The sequence below is a fragment of the Megalops cyprinoides genome, chromosome 21 (assembly GCF_013368585.1).
Source record: "Megalops cyprinoides isolate fMegCyp1 chromosome 21, fMegCyp1.pri, whole genome shotgun sequence".
Classification (NCBI taxonomy): domain Eukaryota; kingdom Metazoa; phylum Chordata; class Actinopteri; order Elopiformes; family Megalopidae; genus Megalops; species Megalops cyprinoides.
In genome coordinates this window covers 1,951,746-1,971,066 of record NC_050603.1, presented here as the reverse complement: position 1 = coordinate 1,971,066, position 19,321 = coordinate 1,951,746, and the positions used below count along the sequence as shown (strand labels likewise).

General features: G+C 49.6%; 1 protein-coding gene across 1 annotated transcript; it reads left to right on the top strand.

Moving 5' to 3' along the window:
- Nucleotides 1–842: 842 nt before the first annotated feature.
- On the top strand, nt 843–18,594 carry LOC118768771 (endonuclease/exonuclease/phosphatase family domain-containing protein 1-like). The gene is made up of 7 exons (XM_036515681.1): nt 843–2,117; nt 11,692–11,743; nt 15,220–15,330; nt 16,685–16,819; nt 17,250–17,388; nt 17,507–17,701; nt 18,180–18,594. The coding sequence occupies exons 1-7, from the start codon at nt 1,270–1,272 to the stop codon at nt 18,374–18,376; spliced, it is 1,677 nt and encodes a 558-aa protein (XP_036371574.1). The 5' UTR covers nt 843–1,269; the 3' UTR covers nt 18,377–18,594.
- Nucleotides 18,595–19,321: the final 727 nt, after the last annotated feature.

Genomic DNA, 19,321 nt, shown 5'->3' with positions numbered 1-19,321 from the left:
ACACTCAGGTGGGATTTTTGCTTATGTGGTTATAAGGACCCGCGTAACTGTATTCCAGTGAGCCGGAGAGATTAAGAGCTTTGAAAAATCTCATTCCATGGGTTTGATTTTGTTCATAAAGTCTAATCCCCACATGGAGCAATATTCTTCACGGCTCATAATAAGGTTTTCCTTTGTCCTCGCCTTCCAAAATACACACGCTGATCCTCTTGGCGCTGTAAAAATCGCTAATTTCACATGGCGTGCAATTTCAACCACACCGGGTGTGGGCATTGACTTGTAAATCAGAAAAAAATCTGCTGATTCATCAAATGCTAGGAGGGACTCACGTGGCTTATGTTTATTTGTTTGCCGTGGAGCCTGAGTCACAAAGCTACAGTATTTGAATTTTTGGATTTTATTGTCCGCAGTTTTCCCTTACATCACACAGGACTCACAGGCACGTTTAACTAAAAACTACGTCACTGGATGGTTGGTTATGAAATGTCTAAACATATAAAGACCATAATTTTGATGAATTTTTATGATTGGGTGAGTTTTATAAGTAATATAAATGATGACAGTTGATTGTCCTAAAATCGCTTGATGAATAGGTATAGGCTAAGGCCTTTTTCAGACAGCTGGGGTAATTTATTTATTTAAAGTATACCTCACAAGTCTGTTTATTTTAACACAGCGCCGTGAATTTTATGTACAATTTTAAAAGTTATAGTGTTTCATGTCACATTAAAAAATAAGGCTGCGGTCTTCAGCGTCTCTTCCCGGACAGATGTGATTGGCTGGGAGGCGGTGAAGCCCCGCCCTCTGTTCCATTGGCCACGCAGTCTGACGCGGGATGAGAATACGGTGCAGCTGCGTTCAGCGCACGCAGAAAGGTGGCGAGGAAACACCGTGTCCGCCACACCAGCGTGAACGCCACTGGAACCGGAGCACGGACTCACACCGGGAGGCTCGTCGGGGAGGACAGAAACGAGAATCCGTCCGATTACAGGGACTCGGCCCTACGAGAAAACAGGCGCAACTCGCAGCTCGTCGGTACCTGGCAGCGTGTTGCAGCAGTTTTAAGCCGAAAATGTAAAACTATGTAGCTGGATAGTCACTCGCTTGTTAGTTAATATTACCGTCACGTTCAGATGTGTGTTTGCATGCCGGACATGTACTTCAGCCGCATTCAGTAGATCACTCGCTTCTATTCCACGTTTGGGGCGCGCAGTCTCTCTGTCTCACGGTGGTCTTGACGGTTTCATGCCCCAGTGATTAGCATTAGACATGGGGGGTAATTTGGGGTGTCACCGGTCGATACCCAAAGATCCGACGGATTTTTGTCAGGGCAAGCGCAAGTTCAGCGCGGCGTGCAACTTCAGCCATATCCTGGTGAACCAGGAGCGTCTGAACATCAACACCGCCACGGAGGAGGAGCTGATGACCCTGCCCGGGGTGAACCGCTCGGTGTCGCAGAACATCGTGGAGTACCGGGAGTGCATAGGGGGCTTCAAGAAAGTGGAGGACCTGGCGCTGGTGAGCGGCGTGGGCGCAGCCAAGCTGGAGGTCATAAAGCTGGAGATATGCGTCAGTAGCCGGACCAGCTCGTCCCAGCACTCGCCGTCCTCGCTGCGGAAAGACCACGAGCACCTGCCGAGCACCGGAATGAACATCAACACCGCCACGCCGGCCCAGCTCATGAGCATCCGCGGCATCACCGAGAGGATCGCGCACAACATCGTGGAGTACCGCACGGCCAACGGGCCGTTCAAGAGCATCGAGGACCTGGTGAAAGTCAACCACATTAACTCCTCTCTGCTGGACCGCATTAGATTTCAGGTGTTCGTGGAGCGGTCGAGAACGCCGTCCACTAACACAAACGGCGGATTGACGGGCACGAACAAGTCGCACCCGAGCCCGACGTCCCTCAGCCTCCAGAGTGAAGATCTCGATCTTCCACCTGGTGGACCGACGCAGATCATCTCCGTCCGGCCCAACGTGGAGCCGTTCTCTGGAATGCGCGACGGCAAACCGGTGGTCCGGGTGGCAACCTGGAACTTGCAATGTTGCTCGAGCGAGAAGGCGAACAACCCGGGTGTGAAAGAGGTGGTTTGCATGACGCTGTTGGAGAACGAGTAAGTTACTCATCAGATCACGGGCTGAACGTGCTAATAGTTATAATGCTGATGTGGAGTTTTTTTTCTTTGCTTTTAGCAGGAGAAAATGTCTCGTGACTGACAAAACAGAAACTAATTACAATCTGCGTCATCTGTGCTGGTTAACATCAGATATTTTCAAAAAACGGAGAAGTTAGATCAAGATGTGCAAGATGAACTATTTTTTAGCGCTGTGGGTATGTTTGATCAATCTGAGATAACTGTAGATTAGATTGTCCCCAGTAGTTATCAACCTTCTTATGAGATGAGGCCTCCGTGCAGAGGACGGGTAGGTAAGGGAACCTCCTCCGGGCAAAACATGCCGTCTGTGTTGACAGCTGATTCCCACTGGTACGTGCATTCGAATAAACTTTCGCTCTTGCGTGTGACGTACGAAACACTATCATAAGCGACCGGCGTAACCCTTCAGAAACGTGTAATTGGTTAATATTAAAAGGACTAGTAAATGTCATTTACAATCATTTGCAAACATCCGTATCCGCTTATTGCTGTACTGGAGCATGATGCACGGCTTTGCCGCGTGGAGTGCTCTTATAGCTTTGATATCAGGGCTTTCAAAGTCAAAGTCAAAGTCAACTTTATTGTCAATTCTCCAATATGCACAGGACATACAAAGGATTGAAATTGCGTTTCTCTCAGGCCCACGGTGACAATACAACAGTTCGACATAACACAATGAAGACACTGAGAGACAAGAACAAGAGACAAGAACACTGTCAGTGTGCAGTTTTCCGTCCAGGACCAGTCCAAGATCTTTATTCTTTGATGCGGGGCCGTGGATGTCTGCTGCTCGAGGTGAAGTGTCAGACAGCAGGGCACTTTAAACACGTTTGTTTTCGCTAGTTTGGGATCGCTCTGCAGGGCGCACCTGCGCAGCGCAGCGCGGCAGCCGCCTCTCACCACGGCGGGTTTGTTTATTTAATTCTCAAGTGTTTTGGGCGACGGCGCTTCCACCGTCTCAAGGGCACTGCCGGCACACACTAGGTCGCAAAAGTCACCCACGAAGACTGGACTGGGCTGGACTGTATCTTTACTCTGCTGGAGTCAGGAGTATAACCCACACGCAGTCAAAGTCAGAATACAATCAACATATTTGAGAGGTCGAGACGTAACCAACACACAGTGTAGAGAATTTAACCGTAGCATAGTCTGTTGGTGCTGGAACATAACCACAGCAAAGTCTGGCACTCGGGGCCTTGTTTAAATTGTGAATGAGAGCCGTATGGATTCCAGCAACCCTGTGAGGTATCCTCACCTCACCCTAACCCCAAACTCAACCCTGCTGTCCACAGAGCCAGCACTTTTCTCACTGTGATGTCCTGCAGCACAACAATGGTTCACATTCCAAATGCTTCCTCAATGGTCCCCCTCCCTCTTCCTCCTCTGTAGAAAGCACATAAGGATATCCCGGCAAAAGCATGTTTATGTGTGTGTGTGAGTGGGACAGTGTCTTAATGTATGTGCGTGTGCATGTGCATGGGCGTGTGTGTGTGCGCATATTTGCGTGTGTATGTGTGTGCTTGCTTGTGTGTGCGTGTGTGTGTGGATGGGTGCGTGAGACTCTTAATGTGTATGTATGTGTGGATGGGTGTGTGTGTGTTTGTTCTGATCAGCTGTATAGTCACATGCCCCAGACACATTGCAGTTCTTATTGGCTTCCCTCCTGCTCCCAGCCAGGAGAAACTCCAGGTCAATGACCTCCCCAGCACTGAAGTTACTATAGGTTAGTCAGTAACAGACCGAGGAGAGTGTCTTGGCAGGAAGCTATTTTAATCTGACGGAACTCTCCACCGTCTCAGAGGAGAAAGGCTAGGGCACAGTAGAGGAGGCACCAGGACAGACTGCTGCAGTTTATTAAAGTCTATTTAAAAAAAAAAGAGGAAGAAGACCACACAGAGAGTCTTGCCCTTTCGAAATTCCTCACTCAGATCAGTGAAGCTAAATGTTTGCTTGTGCTGTCATAGTGGCAAACATTAACGGTTTCTGCTTTGAACATTACATGGAACCGCTGAAAGAAAGGGTGTTCAAAGGCATGATCTGAACCAGCAGGAGGAAATGTATTTAACCCTTTTTATAACAAGGGATAGTAAAATCACATCCCTATAATAGCAATGGCTTGTTCACTATAAAGGGGGTGGTGGACGCAGGGGATTGTCTAGCCAATTAGCCGCCAACAGGGAGGGAGGCAATTAATAGAACCCTGAATTTTTATCAAAATGTAAGCGGTAAACATTAACAGTTACTTTACAGTATCTCCCTGTGAATGTATAACTGTGTGTTTGATGTGTGGGCAATGCAGCTGTTAATTATATTATTAACACAAATAAGAAGGCCAAGATGTCCTTAGTATAAAACATTTCAATTTTTTTCAACATGTAAAGACCCAATCCAAACGAATCTGACGGCAGGTTGTTGTGAGGAACTATTTCACGCTCTGGCTTTCAGTCCTGTTTCCGTTGACGGTGTGGCCTGGGCTGCACATGGATGGCCCTGCCTGCTGGACACGTCAGGCCTGCCAGCAGAGCTGTGCTGTAAACAGGGATGATATATCTGTAATGATCAGGCAGTGAGAAGCAGCTGGCGAATCTCCCGCACAATCACAGAACAGTAGGTGTTTCTTACGTAAGACTGCATGTTGGTACCAAGCATTGCTCCTCCCTCAGGATTGGGGCCGGTCCATGCATACTTATCTCAGTTAGGAGCACAGTTTGTCCCAGAATGAGTGTAAGGCTGTCTGAACAAGGCAGGCTAATTTATGGATGACCTCTCGGATGTCGTGGGGCCACAGAGCTGTTCTGTCAGTGCTGTTCTCACACCTCGCTTTTATCCTCACAGTCTGGGTAGACCTAGAAAACTGCTGAAACTGTTCCCACTCATGCCAAGAAAAAACATAAGTTCATGTGACTTTCAGGGTGATGGAGATACCCAAGTAAAGCACTTTAGTGTGGCACTTAAGTATATCCTTAAAAAACCATCTAACACATAAATGTGTGCATAAGTGTGAGGGGACCAGCTATGGGGCGCAGGTGTTTGACTGTGTGAGGCATTGAGGTTAGGTGGTGTTCAGGTGGACCATTGATTCCCTTTGGGGAGGGTATGCAGGGTCAGGAGGAGGGTTTTTTTTTTTCTTTTTTGTGATTATTTCATACAGATGTTGTTTCTACCAAAAACAACAGCTGTATGAAATCTCAAGGCTGTTGCTACTGGGAAAGATCATTTCCAAAACGCACACAACGCAGGCTTGCGAGGGAGAGGGGTCTTTTTATAGGCCACAGAGTTCTGGAACCGACTCGGACCTCCTTAGCCAACTGCACCCCCCCACCCCCACCCCTCCCCCACACGTACCTCTGAGGGGCTGGGTCAGGCTCGGTGCATGTGGAGCAGGGGTCAGTTGCTCCTGTGAAAAATTTATCGCGATGGCAGCGACCTGGTTCTGCACGGAGTAGAACACAACCCTGTGGGTCCAGAGAAGTGCCACCAGTGCTGACCCGATACAGAACCAGGCTGACCCGATACAGAACCAGGCTGACCCGATACAGAGCTCCCTTCAGAGGAACCAGTACATAACGGGGTCACTGCTGCTAGTATCAGCAAGTCGTTTTTTCACAAAATAAAATGGCAAAGGAGAGCCCAGTGGCCGTGTTTACTTTGCTCAGCCTAAATGTTGCCTGTGAAATTCATGCCAGTAAAGCAAACGCATCTTTTGGCTGCCTCGGTAACACTGAGTGTGAGGAAACAGGTTCAGCTGCCCTTGCGGTTGGAGAATCATCCCTTGTGCTCGAGTGTCATAGTTTCGGTTCCCAGCTGGGTCCTGCCAAAGGAGACAGTTTCCTCTCTCACGATCAGTGTTAGATGTGGATTATGGGTAACAGCCCATCTAGGGGGAAGTGTTTTCATGTTGCACCTCACACCTCTGAAACTGGGTTACACTCAGACACCAGGGCTACAACAGGGCTCCTAAAAAGTACTGAGGTAATATTTGTGACACCATACTCTCAGAACTGTGTCCAGATTTAAACTCACACTCCATGGAAGGGTTTAATTGTAGTTTTTTCTGTGGCAGATAAATTGTGGTACTCCTGTCTGTAGTAGTCCTGTGGTCATGTTCATGTCCTGTCTGTCCTGTCTGTGGTAGCTGTGTGGTCGTGTTCATGTCCTGTCTGTGCTAGCTGTGTGGTCATGTTCATGTCCTGTCTGTGTTAGCTGTGTGGTCATGTTCATGTCCTGTGTGTGGTAGCTGTGTGGTCGTGTTCATGTCCTGTCTGTGCTAGCTGTGTGGTCGTGTTCATGTCCTGTGTGTGGTAGCTGTGTGGTCGTGTTTGTGTCCTGTCTGTAGTTTTTCCATCTCCACCCTTTGCTTGTACTCTCTGTCTGCCACTGTTTGCGGTCCCGGTTGTATCATCTGTGCTTAGGTATGCTGTTGTGGTCACTCTCAGCCCTGCGGTCATGTTGTGCGGTCAGTGCGGTCCGCTGTTCTGGGGTCAGGTGATGAACTTAGAGAAGGATCAGCCACCCTTCAGCCTGTGTGATCTGACATCAGCCGGAAGCTGATCTGAGGACGGGGGGCACAGGGGACGCAGCGGCTGTTTGTTATGAAAACAGGGCCTGTCACAGTGATGAGGACCGAGAACGGGAGCTGAATGGCTTCCTCTGCCAAGACTGGTGCTGTTTGCTCCTCCAAGGCCACCGTCCCTGCAGTGTTTGCACTTGCCTGCCTGGCTGTGTTTACACCTGCACTTTCTATGAAAGGGAGGCTTACCGTATTGAAGGATTCAATTAGAGTTTGACATCAACACCTGCGAATGAAGCCAGCCTGAAAATGTGGGGTTCAGGGCGTCCTGCCACCAGCTTCCTGTGAGGCAGTCATTTACCTACAGCTGGTGAACTCTGACCTCTTGACCTCTGACCCACACTGAAGCAGAAAGTATTTACATCTACATGCTCCAGTGTTCCCGGTGAGGTCTCAAGTCCCAGCAGAGATAGTTTGAGTGTTGAGATGGCACCCACCCTGTTGTTTCCTGTTCATGCTAAAGAAGTGTTACAACCAGTCCGTTTTCCCTCTGTGTAATCATGAATATGCTTGAGCAGATTCTCGGGGCTGGCTTGGACCACGCTCCCATCCTCAGTAACTGGGCCGCTGTAAAGATTCTGCAGACATGAATAATGCATTAATGAATAATCAAGGCTGATGAATATTCATGAGCACCTGCTGTCCCCCCACAGAACTCTGTAGGTTGAACAAAAGTGGACCGTGCGTCACTGGGCTGGTGAGGGATCTTTGATGTGGGGCTCACATGCGGTCTGAACACGGTCAGGTGTGGATGAGGGGTCAGAGGTCAGGGGTCAAGGGTCATGAATAAGCCCGCTATAAGAATGAGCACTGCAGTGGCCCAAGCTTCAAAACCCAGTATAAGGTGCTTACATGAGCCCTGCTTCGGAAAGTAGGTGTTAGATTACATTACTGCCATTCCACAGACGCTCTTATTCAGAGTGACTTGCACAGGTTACAGTTACGCACGTGATGTGATATGTAGTGGTATAGCACAATTTAAGATATGTCCCTGCCAGGACAAAATACGGCATGAAAAAAGGGAAAGGCGGAAAAGTGTTAAAAAGACTTTGCCCCTCCTGAGAACAGCCAGCCTGCCCACTGTGGGGTTCATGAAGCCCCACTCTGCAGTTATTTCCTGTTCTTGTCTGGCCAGACATCTGAACGACTGAAGGTCTGAGCTGTACAGCCTGCTCTGGCCACGGTCACTGTGTGTGCACCTACGGTCAAGAGGACCGTGCAGAGCGAGATCCAAAGAATTGTTGACCGCTGAGAAGGAAAGCAGCTCCTTCTCTGCGGTGCTCTGTGACTAAGGGTTTCTGCGTGGACACATCTGGGACGAGTTCGACTTAAGCACACTTCACCGACTTCTTCATTAACTCTGCAGTAACTCTCCTCTTCCTGCCTCACATCTCTCCACTGAAAGCCACAGCGTGGAGAGCTTCAATATTTCAGCCCGTTTTAAGTGCCCTCTAAAGCAAAGCCGGGTAGCAATCGAGCAAACGTGAGCTTTCTCATGGCGTACGTGATTTTCAACGCAACGTTGTGGAAATGGTAGAAAGCCGTAGGTATAAAAGGTATGAATGGCTTGTTCTCTCGTTAATACAAAGATCTCCTGGCTAAACAGGATGAGCTGCGTGATGTTCTTGCATGTTGTTCTACATTTGGGAGTGTCAGGGAGGGGTCAGTGCTGCAAGAAGTGAGGATGACTCTGGCTTCTGTGCATAGTGATGTCACAAGTGAAGGTGCATGCTGATTGGTTTGGCCACAGATTGAGAGTTCCAGGCCTCCTGAGTTTGACCTTCCTGAACTCTGACCTCTCTGTCCCGGCCGTGTCACTCTTCCTGAGAGAGCCCCCCACCCTGGTTCCCACGTTTAGTGAGGGCTTCCTGGTGGAAGCGGGTGTGAGTTCGCACGTGCCGTCTCTCACACGGCGAGCTCAGATCACCTCTGACAGAGCCATGCAGCTGTGGGAGCCTGCAGGAACAGGCTTTTTCAGGCCTCCGCCCATCCTGAGCTCCACCTAATACCGGACGCACCCATACAAATTTCAGAGTGCATAAATGAGCCGGGAAGCTGTAAACCTGCAGCTTCCTGTCACTGCGAATTTCATTTCTGAGAGCGCGGCACCCAGCGGCACCACATCGATCTGACAACACACACACACTCCCCCGAACCCCGCCTGCACCCCCCCGCCCCCCGACTGAGCCGCCCCCCCCCCGGGTGGTGCAGACATGCCAGGACAGATTTGACCGTTTAAAAGTGACAGCATCTGGCTGCCTCTCGGTTAGCAACCAGAGATCACCTTGCATCCAGAGCACCCCTAAATATACCCCCTGCGTTATATGACACACAGACATACCTCACCGGGACATACCTGCTCAGGAATGCTCCCTCCATCCCCCCGGGGATGTTGGCATAGCATTGCAGAAATGTTTGTGGGGCCATTATGGGTTATAGGGGTATGGGATACATTTGGGTCAGTGTGTCTGCTCCTAGATAGGTCTGTTTGGCTTGCCTTCTGCAGCTGCAGCCGCTGGCACACCTTGTTACAGCAATCACATTGAATAAGCACCTGCTGGTGAAGCGTTGCAGCCTCCATTGGTGCTGGCATATAGCTGTAATCAATCACACGCTGGTGCAGAATCTCATTTGGATTTGAACGATGGCCGCCTCTCGGATGCTCCGCTGAGGGTCACGGGTCCAATCGAGTTTCTGCACATTTATGGCAGTGACTGCACAGGGACGACAGGCTGTTCTGGGTTCCCATAACGGATGGATGGGCACAGCCGGTACGCTGTGTGGTTGCGTCTCTGGTCGTTTGAAATGGAGAAGCACTGTGAAGCAGCAGTCTGTGTGCTAAACTGCCACAGCTGTGGGGTTTGGGTGGCAGTGTAGCATAGTGGTTAAGGAGCAGGGCTCGTAACCGAAAGGTTGCAGGTTCGATCCCCGCTGGGACACTGCTGCTGTACCCTTGGGCAAGGTACTTAACCCACAATTGCCTCAGTAAATATCCAACTGTATAAATGGATAACACTGTAAAACAACTGTAACCTATGTGAGTCGCTTTGGATAAAAGCGTCTGCTAAATGAATAAATGTAAATGTAAATGTAAATGTTTGAACCCTGGCCAGCACATCATACACTTGAACAAAGTACACCAACCAGCAAACAAGCCTAATGGGAAATTAATGGTGCTGTATTTATAATAGCAATAATAATAATAGCAACAATAATGACAAGATCCTATTTCATATTGTTAATGGTAAGAATTAGAAATTAATGCCACCCTATCCTTCCTCCTCATTTGGACTACGTTGTTGCAGTGTCGTGGGAACGTTTGACTGACGCGGGGGGGGACAGATGTGGGTTATGTAACGTATGTGTGATAAATCGGCTTATTACGCCAATCCGAACGCGCAAAACCGAAATCAGCCCTTTCTAACGACCTTGTTGGCACCGGTCGCTCGTTGTTGCCTCTGTAGTATTAGCGTTACGTAAAGAAACTTATGCAATATGGTGCGGTTTTTGATTTCTGGCTTTTCAGACTTAAGCTGCCAGCTCATCTTCCCGCAATGTCCTTGCGACTGGGCGCAAAGATAAAAATACTTGTTTGCTGATCTGTGACCTCTGATCTGAAGGCGTATTTGGAATCAGTTTTTTTTGGCGCATGTAGATGAGGTTTCCTGTGGATAGCGTTTTCACTGTGAACAGCAGCATTGGAAGTGGATGCTTCCTCTCTGTTATCTCGCAGAGTGGCTTTGGTGCTGGGTAGGAATTACAGACCCATATTCCAAGATCCTGGATCAGGTTTAGATTCCCCCTTGTGATGGCTGGGGTCCGGACCAGCACTTGGTGTGCTTTTCCAGGAGCAGCGATCGGCAGGAACTATTCCAGGCGTGTGTGTGGTCAGTAGAGTGGCATGCAGGATGCCAGGGTTTATCCTCCTGTTTGGTTGTGCGCTTAGATCCTGCCCTCCCTGCACTGTGTGTGTGTGTGTGTGTGTGTGTGTGTGTGTGTGTGTGTGTGTGTGTGTGTGTGTGTGTGTGTGTGTGTGTGTGTGAGAGCTGTGCTTTCTGCAGCCACCAAGGGCTATGACTCGTCCTTCTGAGGGGAAATCCCGATTACACAGCATGATCTGTCAGGTTACTATGGTGCATAAACAATTGATAAAACAATGTCGTGACATTTCACTAATCAGTTATTATATATTTATCAAGTAATTTATGATTATGAGTTTACATAACCTCTATATCTCTCTAATGATGCATCTAATTTTAGTCTGACAGCCCTTTGAGGAAATGATTATGTGTGCTTGTTTTGAGTCATGTATTTTCTTATTTTTATCCCTAGATGTATATTCAGATGTAATCTTCTGTTCTAAATTATGTTTGATGGTGTATTTTTGCTTTCTTGTATGGTTGGAAAAGTAACTGCACAATCTTGTAGCTCACTGCAGACTCCCATGCCCTGTTGATACAATCGACACCGTCACTATGGTGACCACAACCACAGAATGTCATTACCACAGCAACCCACAACCATCAGGCCTGTTGCCATAGTTGCACCCAACATAAATGCAGCAATCAATAGGGGCTGCCCAATATCTCCTGAAAAGAAGTTTTCTGCCTGGAGAGAAATCTCTGCTCTCTTTTTGCATGAGAATATCCATCTGGCCCTTGAATAGTGGAATATTACATTACATTACGTTCATTTAGCAGACTCTCTTATCCAGAGCGACTTCCAGCACAAGAGAACAGAAGTGTGTCCATTCAAGTTAAATGAGGAACAGTGTCAGACCAGGAACGCTGGTGATACCATGCTGCCCATCAACCAGTAGAACTACACTCCCATATCGCATCCACCAATAGAAACCTTGGCTTTGATGCCATATGGAGATGATGAAATGAGTGGAAAATTCCTGTTGGTTTTGGATGTCTGCTGCAGGACTTTCACTGTCTCTCTGTCTCTCTCTCTCTGCAGTATCAAACTCCTTGCAGTTCAGGATCTGACGGACCGAGATGCCCTGGAGAAGGTAATGAGCTCACCTGTGCTCAGGTGGACAAGGATGTGATGTGAGGAGTGTTCTCTCAGAGGCCACGAGGGGCAGAATGGCTCGGTAGAGGGACACACCCAGTAACAGTGAAGATGGGGAGGCCCATGGTGTGGTGGATTTCACGCATTGTGTCCACTGTGGGATCGTTCTCGATCTCCCTCCTGCACTCTCCCTCACTCTCCGTCTCTCTTTCGCTCTCATTCTCTCCCTCCCTCTGTCCTAATTTCCTGTCTGTTTTTAGCAGTGTGGATCAGCGTGAACCTGTCCTATGCCAATATCATAATTAATACTGAAGTAAACAGGAGTGGGAGGGCCTGAATACAGGCCATCCAATCAGAACCTGAGGCTCTCCTCAGATGTCCAATCAAAGCCTGAGACTCTCTTCAGGTGTCCAATCACAGCCCTCTAACTCTTTTGGGCAGTCTTCCATGCATCCTCAAGCGTGCTTCTTTCTGCTTACTGTCTGAAAGGGCTGGCATGCCATACTACTGCACTGGTACAAAGCACACTCTTCATCAGCAGACCGGAGTAGAACTCGCAGCTCCACTGTCTGGGACATAGCGTGAAATCCCAGGTCCATCCAGGATTATGGATCAGAGGCACCGTGTGTAATACTAGCGGCTAAAGAAAGGGGATCGGGGAGTGAATACTGTGAGAAGGTTCTGGTGTGGCTGTCGGGGGACAGATTTACACCCCGGCCGAGGCGTGAGACGCTGCCCGCGTCCCGGCTCCGGTGCCAGAGAGAACTGGGTCAGCGGGCCAGGTGGCAGCCAGGCTCACAGCACAGCGCTCTCTAAAATGGAGGTGACCCAAATCAGGAGGGAGGTCATAAATCTGGGGGAGGAATTACTATTCCTACCGACCCCCCCCCCCCCCACCCCCCCCATCCTGCTGTCTCTCTCACTCTGCTATCCTCTCCTTTTCTGTCTTTCCTCTCCCCTCAAAAGTCCTGTCTCCTCTCTCTCTCTCTCTCTCTCTCTCGCTCTCCCTCTCTCACTCACTCCCTCTCCCTCTCCCTCTCCCTCTCTCTCTCTCTCTCTCTCTCTCTCTCTCTCTCTCTCTCTCCCCCTCCCTCTCTCCCTCTCTCTCCCCTTTCCTTTGTTTTTCCCTCCCTCCTCATACTCCGTTTGCCTCTGGTGTGACAGATGGTCTGATTGATTCTGGTTTTGCTCCGTGACCTAAGATAGCTGCACTCACTGTTCCACTGTAACAAAATCAATTGAAAGAGTCTCAGGATCAGACTGGAAAATTAGGATGTTAGGATGTTATTCTGCTCCATGTTGTTCTGACTGAACTTGGCGGGGGGGGCGGGGGGGTGGGGGGGGGGGGGGGGTGCTCCTGAGTTTTCGCAGATGCTACACCTGCTGTGATTGGCCCAGTCTTTGGGTCCTGCCGAAACTGGCCTGACTCATGGCTTTCTACACGCTTCATTAATCGGCATCATTGCTGTGGAGCCCAAACCCGGAATTCCAGCACTCCCCAGCGGAATTCCAGGAAACTGGTACCAAAACAGCTTTGTTTTGGCAACTTAGTGCCAAGCATGTCAACACAATAAAGCAGAGATGAAGACTCTCAAACAGAGAGTAGAAACCCAGGCTCCAGTGGGGAAAAAGTCCATTTGCAAAGTGTTCAGCTGGAGGTTTCCTAAGTCAGCCAGGCTTGCATGTAGCGGGCTGTTGTATTGGGAAGAGCAATGTGACACATTATTAGCCTACTGCAGTTACAGAGGTCAGACTTTGGTTTGGTCCTGAATATTGGACTATAGAGCCAACAGCTGAGGATTTTCATGGCTGATAAGACGCACCTTACGGTGCTAAGAGGAACATCTCCCTCATGAATCGGGTCCATCTGCAGCATATTCAAACAGAACAGTTTTATTCTTCATTGTATAGCATTTGTTTGTTTGTTCTCAGTCACACAGGGCTGTTGATCTGACCAGAAGTGCCTTGCATTTTGTCTCTGATCGTTTTGTTTTCTGTGTGTTGGCAGCACTTTTCTCTCTGAAGTAACAATAATGCACAGTTGCATACAGCAGTGGTTAGGTTATCTCTGCACGCTGCCTTGATGATGAGCAATCAGGGATTCTCAGAATGCAGTAACCAAGGGAGTCCCACGGGTTTGTGGAGAATTACTGAAACATTACTGAGGCCAAGCAGACGGTGTTTCCAGAAAATATTCCCTCGGGAAAAACATTCGCATTCCTGTGTATCTGACTCACAGCTCCACAGCAAGCTGGACTGGCATGAATACTTTAACAGCACTGTGTATGCAGTGTAATGCAGTGTTTGTGAATACTGTATGATGAAAAGTAATCTCAAAATGAGTAACTAAGAGAGTAGCCCGAGTCCTCTCTACATTTTGATGTTGATAAAGTGTCTTATTTATTCAGTTGTGTTCAGATGCTGCTGTGCATCCTTTGTGTGCAGGTGAAATGAGCAGGAATAGGAAGAGAGGCCCGTGTGCAGGGCCTGCAGGGAGGGTCTGGGCGTTCCTCTCAGCACAGTGACTCACGTAGGCCAAACGGCTCTCATTCCTGCCTCTCTCACTCAGCGTCGCTAAAAAAGACTCCGGCAGCAAGCGTGGGAGCCCGCGGCCTGCCATTGGCTGGCTGAGGGTTTGAAAGAGCACAGCAGGGACCGCGCCGGGCTCGCCTGGAATGACGCTACTGTTTTCCTGCATTTAAAAAGAAATGACAGAATGCTGTAACCGTTACTATGTGCTGGTAATAAAAAAAAAAATAACGTCCTGGAAAATTTCAAAGAGCAGCTGTTCCTCCAGGAGCAGTGGCGTTATTCAAAGAAATGCGGCATTACTAAAGGTTTCCGGGACGTTTATGAGCTGGTGGCGTCAGCCCTCTGACCGTGTTTGCAAAACTGCTGGAGGCCAAGGAGAAGAAGCTGTGGGGATCGGAGACAGAGGCCACCCTCAGCTTGACTCACCTGTGGGGGGGGAACGCACTGATCCAGGAACAGTGCAGATTATTGGTGCTGTATGGGAGACTGTGGGAGAGTGGATGGCCTGGTTTTACAGCAGTTGGTCACGCTTTATGGCACATTTCCCAAGGTCTGTTCACTGCAGGCTGTCTCCAGATCTAATCATATTACTTACATGCTGACAGAGTGTGTGGAGGGGCGGCGTGCTCATGCTGATCCGGAGGTGATGGTGTACCTGTGCATCAGGGTAATGCAGTGGCTGTCAGACACGTTTCCGCCCCAGACCAAACCCGCTGTGTCTGTGCCATTTCCTAAATTTCATTATGGAAACAGAGGGTGCTGACAGACTGCCACTCTCATTTCGGAGGGGGGGGTTACAGGATGTGTGGAGGTCTGAATGAGGGATTTGGAGCATTGATGCAGGTGCTAAAACTGGATTCTTTTGTATTTGACTAATTATATTGTTGTGTACAGATATTGCACAGGGATAGTGTGTCGTCATATGGCTGCTTTGTCTTGCAGTTCTGTGCGGAGCTGAATCAGACCACCCTGCCCAGCGTTCGCAAGTGGAAGGGTCCCAGAGGGTCGTGGAAGTGTGTCGTCTCAGAGAAACCCACCGGGCAGTCCCAAAAGGTGAGGCTGGAACCACCCCCCCAACCCTAACCCTAAACCCACTGGGGAGTCCCAAAGGGTTACCAAAAGGTAAGGCTGGAACCCCCCGACAATGCCTAGCCCACAGACCCCCCCCCCCCCCAATCTATATGTGTGTGTGTGTGTGTGTGTGTTCTTTTGTTTGCATGTGTCTGTGCGTATGTGCTTTCTCAGTTACGTGTGCTGCAGACAGCGGTTCACCAGGGCGATGGTTGCTAAGATATCTCTGGCTGGAGGGCTTGTTTGCTAAACATCTCTTATCTCTGCCACGGGTCCTTATCAAAACTGGGTCTCCGAAATGCCAGGCGGTGCGACGGCGCTCCTGTACCCTCTGACTGGGCCTCTAAAATGCCGCAGGGCAGTGGTGGGAGGGGGAGAAGGTCATCCCGCCCGGATGAGTCAGAGTGATGAGGGGACGAATTTGGAACCTCCCAGAGGGCAGGTTTCAACACAATCCAAGGAAGCGCAAATTTGGCGTGCATCTCCATGATCTCCTCACCCTGTTTGAGCTGACCCCTGCCGCTGAACACATTCAGACTCGCTGTTCTCTCTCACACCACGCGTTTATGGCTGAAGCTGTTTGTGCTGAAGCTGTTTGTGCTGCTGGAGGGGTGGTTCAGTGTTGGAGTGAATGTGCTTTTATGTGTTTACCAAGGCCAGGCCTGGGTAGAGTCTGTCCTCATCCAAACAGCCCACTGACAGAGTCCAGCTTCCTCCTCTCTGACTCAGAGGGACCGATTCCCTCCCGAGGCAGCGTGCTGTCAGTCACAGCCTCAGATTCAGAGTGTAACTCAAACCAGCAGTCTGCGTGTGAAAATGAGGCAGAGGGCAGCCCTGCTGAGCGGGAGGCCGTGATGCTCGAGCCTGTTTTCCACAGCCAGACTCGCGACACTAAAGATACGGGGACAGCGAGACGATAATGTCTCTTGTTTTTCAGTGAGTTACACTTTATGTATCTTGCAATGTGCTGTGTTCCCTGGGTAAGCAGTTTGCAAAAGAAAGGCCCTGAGTGAATCCTTTGCACTCAGGATTGCTGCTTATTTAACTTGAATTGATACACTTGTTCTGTTGTGCTGAAAGTCAGTCTGGATAAGAGCATCTTCTAAATGCATGTAATATGATAATAACGTAATGATTGGAGGACACAATAAGAGATTTGGTGGGAGTTTTTTGTGGGACATGAAAAATAGTGGGTCTCACCTCTGATACTGTGAGAGGCTTTTTCAAAATGCAGCTACAGACTTGGCATTGTCTGTAGCCCCAGTCAGTCAGTCTGTCCGTCCGGCGGGCTGATTTCACTTCCTCTCACTCACTTCCTGTTTCCCTTCCTGCGCAGGGGGCGGAGTTTTCGGGGTTCCTGTGGGACAGCGCCTCCAGGATCGAGCTGAGGGACACCCTGCTCCTGGAGAGCCCGGTCGCCAACGGCAACGGGAAGCAGGCCCACCCCCGGCCGTACCTGGCGTGCTTCGATGTACGTGTGAGGTGGTGTGGTAGTGTGGTGGGAGCCGCTCAAAACCGGCTGCAGGACCGGGTCCCGGCGCGGAACCTGGCCTGTTTCAGCCTGCAGCGCGGGAGATAATGCGCTACAAAACAGTGTTAAAAACACGCAGGGCAGAGTGTGTCACACAGCTGGTGTAAACCCCCCTGAAAAACGAACAAGACTCTGGGCCTGTAATAGTCTTAGAGCCCACGAGTCTTCCTTAGCTTCTTGGCTTTGTAGATGAATAATTGTAATGATAAGCTGAATTTTTAAACATCCTTTAAACAGCAGTACTGCTGTGGTAAATTTAATTTCCGTGATCTATCTGTGCATACAGTATCTGTTTTTTAGCTCTGTGCCTCTGTGGTTTTGGGGGATTTTCAGAATAACCCACAGTGGTGGTTTCCTGTTCTGTGCGCAGATCGGGCCGTCAGAGGTGATGGTCGCAAACGTTCACCTGAAAGGTCCGGTCCCGGCAGGCGAGCCCCAGAACGGGAAGAGCCGCTCAGGTGACCGCAAGGTGGCCCGTCTGACCAACGGGATCCAGGAGACGCTGAAAGGTCAGGCTCGGGGCCTGGGGGTGGGCCTTGGGGAACCATGTGATTAGAGCGATGCTGTTTGCTGTTGTGAAGCTGGAAGCAGCCGCTGTGATAAGCAGCCGTGTTTGTGGACGCGCAGGGGAGAAGGCCTTGCTGCTGCTGGGAGATTTTGGGGTGCCCCCGGACAGCGGCGAGCTGGACCTCCTGAGGAAGGAGAAGCTGATGCCCCTGGTCCCCCCCACCGTCTTCACCAACATCAGCACCCGCGCACCCCAGGGGTCCCACTGCCTGGACAACGTCTGGGTCAGCCGCACCCTCAAGAGGACGTACTCAGGTGTGTGTGTGTGTGTGTGTGTGTGAGTGGGTGAAACATGCATTAACATGACAACTAAAGGAACACTGACAACTTGTTATATAGAGCTGGGAGTGTGTGTGTGTGTGTGTGAGAGAGAGCGAGAGAGAGAGCGAGAGAGAGAGCGAGAGAGGGAGGGAGCGAGAGAGAGAGCGAGAGAGGGAGGGAGCGAGAGAGGGAGGGAGCGAGAGAGCGAGAGGGAGCGAGAGAGCGAGAGGGAGCGAGAGAGAGAGAGGGAGCGAGAGAGAGAGAGGGAGCGAGAGAGAGAGAGAGAGAGAGCGAGGGAGCGAGAGAGCGAGAGAGAGAATGAGAATGTGAAATGATATACATGCATTAACACGTCAGCTGATACTAAGAAATTGTTACATAGAGCTAGGAGTGTATGAGTGTGTGTAACATTTGTGACTGAACAGAACTGAACTCCCTCTGTGTCTGTGCACACCTCTGCTGCCCCCTGCAGGTCACTGCTGGGTAGTGCGGGAAGGCCTGACCAACCCCTGGATCCCAGACAGCTGGTCCTGGGGAGGAGTGGCGTCGGATCACTGTCCCGTCGTGGCCGAGTTCTACACGGATACCGTCGCCAAGGAGCCGACTCGAAACGGGAACGGGGTGGCAGTGGTGGAGAGGGGCGAGATCACATCCAAACACGAGCGGTGACACTCCGCCCGCACCCCTCACCCGGGACAGGCCTGGAAGTGACAGGAAGTGACATCACACTGAATCCCGTCCCCTGCTCCACTCCGGCTCTGTTATTTTTTTGGAGCGAGAGTGAGAGGCATTGAGATGGCCTGTCTGGGTCAGAGACTCACGCGATATGTTCCCAGTGAATAAGAGCTATATTATAAATGTAAGTGTATATAATATGGATGTTCAAACATGCCATAATTTTAAAAAATATGAAGTAAAATAAAGTCGAGATGTCTTTTATTGCAAAATGTCAGGTCTGTTTTGGAAGTCCGCCAGTTGATGGTAGAGATGTTGATCGATTGTGTCTCGAAGCGTCTGACCCAGTTTCAGCTGGGGTACCCAGCCACCAGACACCCCCCCCCACCACTGTCTGTCTGACACATTACTGCTTAACACTACACTACATAAACCAGAACATGAAGGCCATTACACAAGATGAATTACGATCTGTTCTAGGAGGGACTAAACTATCGCCCTAGAGCTTTCCGTCCTTCAGTTAGGGACAAAGAAAAAAACATTAATGACAAATTTGATTAATGCTGTGATTAAAAATATTTTGTTGTGTCCCGTGAATTAGGAAAAGCGCTATTACAGCATAGACACACATGAGGGCGCTCTAGAACAAGCGGCGTTCGGGTTAACTAATGTCACCAGAACGGCAGCATGCCATTTCATCTCCAGCTCGTGTCAAGTGTAAAATAACAGTTTTCCCACAGAAATTAATACAAGGATGGGAAGTGAAAACATCATCTGACAACTCCCAGTATAATAAGTGAATTAGGTATGGAAATTCTGATGGCTGGTTCCCCATTCTGTTCTTTTTACACTGAAGACACCGCTTAACAGTTGTTAAATTCCTCAAAGCCAGATGTTGCACCCATGACCAGAGATCACCTTTTTAACCTAAGTATGTGG

Bases quoted from the DNA above. Each gene is read 5' to 3' on its own strand.
- LOC118768771 (XM_036515681.1), top strand. From the start codon at position 1,270: ATGGGGGGTAATTTGGGGTGTCACCGGTCGATACCCAAAGATCCGACG. The intron at 15,331-16,684 runs GTGAGGCTGGAA...CTTCCTGCGCAG, and splicing joins CCACCGGGCAGTCCCAAAAG to GGGGCGGAGTTTTCGGGGTT. The intron at 17,702-18,179 runs GTGTGTGTGTGT...TGCCCCCTGCAG, and splicing joins CCTCAAGAGGACGTACTCAG to GTCACTGCTGGGTAGTGCGG.